Genomic DNA, 5,286 nt, shown 5'->3' with positions numbered 1-5,286 from the left:
AAGCAGTGGTATCAACGCAGAGTACTTATTGGTCCGAAAGTCGCTGAATCGGGAATCGAACCCGAGTCTTTCGCTTTCCGGGCGACTGCTCTTACCTCTAAGCTATTCAGACCCTTCGAAACAATACTTCTCTCTTTTTGCTTTTATATAGTTTATTTGTAAATAACGCCTTGTATATCCGCCGGCGTATACTAAACAGTTGGAAAATCATCTATACGGGTGGGCTCCATGATTAGGTCCAGGAGCAAATTTAAATATGTTTTTTATTTTTATATCGCTAGTAAAATAATCAACAGGGTAGTTAAATTAATCGACCACACTAGCCAATGAATTTTTCTAAGTTTTTACTTTATCGACCATATGGTTGTGGTCTTTATAAAGTACAACTTGAAATTATTAATTACAAATTTTTCACAAGTGAGAAAAATATTGGTCCGAAAGTCGCTGAATCGGGAATCGAACCCGAGTCTTTCGCTTTCCGGGCGACTGCTCTTACCTCTAAGCTATTCAGACCCTTCGAAACAATACTTCTCTCTTTTTGCTTTTATATAGTTTATTTGTAAATAACGCCTTGTATATCCGCCGGCGTATACTAAACAGTTGGAAAATCATCTATACGGGTGGGCTCCATGACTCGGGTTCGATTCCCGATTCAGCGACTTTCGGACCAATATTTTTCTCACTTGTGAAAAATTTGTAATTAATAATTTCAAGTTGTACTTTATAAAGACCACAACCATATGGTCGATAAAGTAAAAACTTAGAAAAATTCATTGGCTAGTGTGGTCGATTAATTTAACTACCCTGTTGATTATTTTACTAGCGATATAAAAATAAAAAACATATTTAAATCTATAATTGTCTTACTATCATTCGTAATTCTCGTCGGTTTATTTACATATTGTTTCATGCCTAAGCTCAACATTGTCGTTTGTAACTTCTTTGTATAAAACGAGTCCAACATAATATCTATATTAAAGTCTCCTATTACTATACATTCTCCCCGTATTATTAATTCTTCTGTTATATCCTCCAGAAATCTCACGAACTCACCATGCGATGAACTCGGTGAATGATATATTACTGTTATCACTCCTTTATACAATTTATCTTTCACCTCAATCGCAGCACACCAACAATTCGCTTCTAACTTTTTTACTAATACTATCTCATATTTAATATCGTCCCTTACATATAAAAGAACTCCTCCTGTATTTCCGTTTTCAGCATCACATCTAATCATACTATACCCCGGTACGTTCACTTCACAGTCTTCAATTTCAGCAGTCACTCTGGTTTCTGATAACGCTATGAACGCAGGATTCATTTTCTTCATAATCTGATGCTGTATCTCGTCTTTATGTGCCATCAAACTTTGCGCATTTGTATATAGTATTAATTCCGTATCCTTCTGTAGTTGCTATTTATCTTCCTCCCATCCGGCCCTCCTCTTCTCCTCCTGTATCGCCCTCTTGAAAGTCGGACATTCCGGATCAAGTGCGCCATGCTCATCATTTATTTTCAAATTGTATGTTTGAATCTTAAACATACAATTTATACATCTTTTCTTTGTCGCTGTACATTCACTCATCTTGTGATTTCCTGCACATTTGTGACATGTTTCATTACGCGTACAATTCTTTGCAATATGATAATAACCCCAGCATTTAAAACATCTTTTAATGTTAATGTGATTGAATGCAGGACACTTTCTCCATCCTACATTCAGTTTCCCTTTTCTCAACATTACTTCATGAGTCTCTTCATCTGCTTCAATTATTACGATACCATCTTTTCCTCTTCTTCCGGACTGATCTTTCTCATTTATTTTCTCTTTAACTATTCTCTTCACTATTCGCATATGAATTCCTTCATTTTTCACGTCAATTTTGTTCTGCTTCTTAATTGTACCTATTAAATCATCATCATTCAACTCCATTTCTTCCTCGCCAATATTGACAATTTTTATCTTAGGTTTCATCCGCGGTGACTCAGTAACGTTAAAATTCTCGCCCAGATTAGCTTGTACTGTCGCCTTTAGCTTTTCCATTTCTTCTCCAGTCTCACAGCCGAGAATCACTGTTCCCTTACTTCCTTTTTTTAACTTCGTTATTCCCATAGCCATATTCTTGATATCTACCTTTTCTTTTATCAGTTTTTTAGTTGCTTCACTCTCCTGTTGCACCTTGGGTTTGACAATTATAATATTTTCTTTTTTCTTCTCTTTAACTGCTTCACTATAACATCTTTGAGCTCCTCCTGCCAGTCCACCCGCTCCTCCTTGTATAATTCTTCTCAAGTCTTCCAGTTCTTGTTTAATACTTCCAAATTCTTCTCGAACTATTTCCTTAACCATCATTTTAATTTCCTTCTTACATGCTGTTTCGTCTTTTATTTCTTTCACAGTTTTTACAAGCCAATCTATTTTTACGTCAATACTCGATGATCCACTCGCTCCTGATATTCTATTTCCACTGCTTGATGTCGTAAACGAACCCGTAGATCCTGTAGATCCTTGTCTTTCCCTGCTGCTCCCCGCTGCTGCCGGTGCCTTCTTCATATCTGCTTCACTTTCAATTGTAAATTTCTCAAATGGGCCAGGACACGACACCAGTTCGCGATTTCTATCATAAATTTTATGTTTACTTGCACATCCTGGATGGTAAAACAGTTTAATACAAGATTTGCATGCAACAACCTGATTTTTTATTGCCTTCTTGCATGCCGAGCATCGATACTCGTCATATTCATCGTTCATATCGATAATTACCGGCCGAAGTTGTTAATACCAGCATAGGCGGTCAATTACCTTTGTCCAAATTCACACGTCAGCGCTTTGTGTCCACCTTTAATGTCTACCTGTCGCGTGAAATCTCGATGCCTCATACAAGAAATATAACTCTCACGCTCACAAATCAGCATATTACTGTTAGATAACACTCATGTCTATTCCCGGTCTATGCAACTATTACTTCAATACTTTTTCGCCACTCTCCCTCACTATATAATCACTTAAAAGTTATTTCTTTTCAGAGCGATGTTTGACACGTCTTCTCTCAGAAAAAAGAGAGAGAGAGAGAGAGAGAGAGAGAGAGAGAGAGAGAGAGAGAGAGAGAGAGAGAGAGAGAGAGAGAGAGAGCGAGCAAAAAGCAATATAGAATCGATTATTTTCAGCAAAGTTGTTATAATTATTAATTATTAATTAATAATTTAATAATATAATAATTTAGTAATAACATTTAATATATGTATATTTAATTTAATAATTTAATAATAATATTAATTAGTAATAATTAATAATATTTAACTTACAAGCCGTTAAAACAAAAAGACTGTAATTTCAGTTTTAAAAATAAGAACATCACAAATAGGCCTTTATATTAGAAATTTATTGAATATACATATATGTATATATATATATATATATATATATATATGTATACATATATGTATACATATATGTATATGTGTATCATACATATATATACATATATGTAAATACATATTATATGCATCATTTCGTGCACATTAGCATGGAACGCAACCAAAATTGTGCACATTATGCTTTACCCGGTGAGAACATTCGTGGACTTTGGCTACGTAGTTCATGTCCACGTTTTTTATGTCCACAGAGGGCGTCTCGCTTTCAGGGATCACCTAAAAGCGGGGCATGGCGTCTCTCATTCTTCTCTCTGATGGTACAAAGCATTAGTTTTCTACGTGTGTTTGACAGCATAGCATATGTCTTAATTGAAGATCGACAGCACAACAAATTGATACTACTTTCTTCTTGTAATTGTGTTAATCATTCTCGGCCTAATAATGTATTTCTTTTTTCTTTAGTAATATACATACCGATTCAATTTATGTACACAATTACAGCACCGTACATTTACAGTCATATATCCTAATAGCTAATATTTTGGCGACAATACTAAAGTTAATTCTGTAGAGTAAATGAATGAATCTGGAAATAACTTATGTGCCAGGCTTTCAGTCATCAGTGATACTGCTACATCTTTTTTTCTAAGCCTTTTACAAAAAAATATTTCGTACAAAAGTTGTAGAATTTCGAAGGAGAAAGAAATTAGTGCTACTGACTTTGTCATAAAAAGCGATTTTCAAGGTCATTTGAAGATTATGTTTTTTAAACGGAATTACCTTAATTTTTTTATATAAATCGATTCCTCGCAATATTCACTACAAAAAATTATATGTATGTAATTTACAACTAGCAGCTACGTACTTTTTCTTACAAACTACTATATGTTTTTTTTACACTGATTGATTTTATTCATTATTTTATGCATAAAAGTATTCAGGTAAGATGTACGAAAAATGAATATTTTATGAGATATTTCATAGTTTATGTGAAAAATTATATTAAAATAAAATATAAAATACCTCGAAAACAATTCACTTTTTGGCCATCTGACTCTTATAACTTTATATAGTGAATATTGCGAGGAATCGATTTATATAAAAAATTAAGATAGTTCCGTTTAAAAAAACATAAATAAATATCTTCAAATGATTTTGAAAATTGCATTTAGGAAAAAGTTAGTAGCGCCAACTTCTTTTTTTCTCAAAATCCTACAACTTTTGTACGAAATAGTAATTGCGTAAAAAGCTTAAGAAAAAAAATATTTGAGGTGGGACATTAAAATGGCCCACCCTGTATATAAATTTGTAAAAATAACAATTATTAAAAAAAAAAATTCACATCTCTCTCTCTCTCTTTCTCTCTCTCTCTCCCCTTCCTCTCTCCCCCTCTCTCCCTCTTTCGCTTTCCCTCTCTTGCTCTCCCTTTCTCGTTTTCCCCTCCTCTCCCATTCTCCTAATAGTTCATTGTTGCATCCAAATTAAAACAAATTCCGCAGCGGCGAAAAATTACATATTTAATTAAAATTAAATTGAGCACACTGTAAATAAATAATAATTATCAATTATTATAAAAATTAATTATAAATAATTATTATATAAAAACTAATTATAAATAAAATTATGTAAAATATAAAAAATCTAGCAACACAGTGACATCGCGACACCAAGTACATAAAATAATTAAACAAATGCGATTATTTTTTTTCAAACAAAATATTTTTAAGAGCTTAATGAAATTATATTTATACAGAATATCTCATTTTAAATAATCTAAACATTTTAAAAATAAAATTTTTATAAAATATATTGTAGACAAAGTTTCAAGGAAGACAAATGATGGATCTTATAGTTATCTTATAGTTAGTTATTTCGGATAAAAGAGTGTCAAGAGTGTCAACTCAA

At 32.8% G+C, this 5,286-nt stretch overlaps 1 protein-coding gene across 1 annotated transcript in view; it reads right to left on the bottom strand.

Moving 5' to 3' along the window:
- LOC145932793 (uncharacterized) overlaps positions 1-2,356 on the bottom strand; it is a 6,321-nt gene extending 3,965 nt beyond the window's left edge. The window contains exon 1 of the mRNA XM_083032036.1: positions 2,141-2,356. Within this exon, the coding sequence (XP_082888162.1) occupies positions 2,141-2,356 (216 nt within the window). The remainder of the gene's footprint in view (positions 1-2,140) is intronic.
- Positions 2,357-5,286: the final 2,930 nt, after the last annotated feature.

This window comes from Prenolepis imparis, unplaced genomic scaffold, assembly GCF_030444845.1.
Source record: "Prenolepis imparis isolate NDT839.2.m4 unplaced genomic scaffold, iyPreImpa1.0 SCAF_2, whole genome shotgun sequence".
Lineage (NCBI taxonomy): Eukaryota > Metazoa > Arthropoda > Insecta > Hymenoptera > Formicidae > Prenolepis > Prenolepis imparis.
Note: the sequence above shows the minus strand (reverse complement) of the source record. Positions and strands in the feature narration are given on the sequence as shown.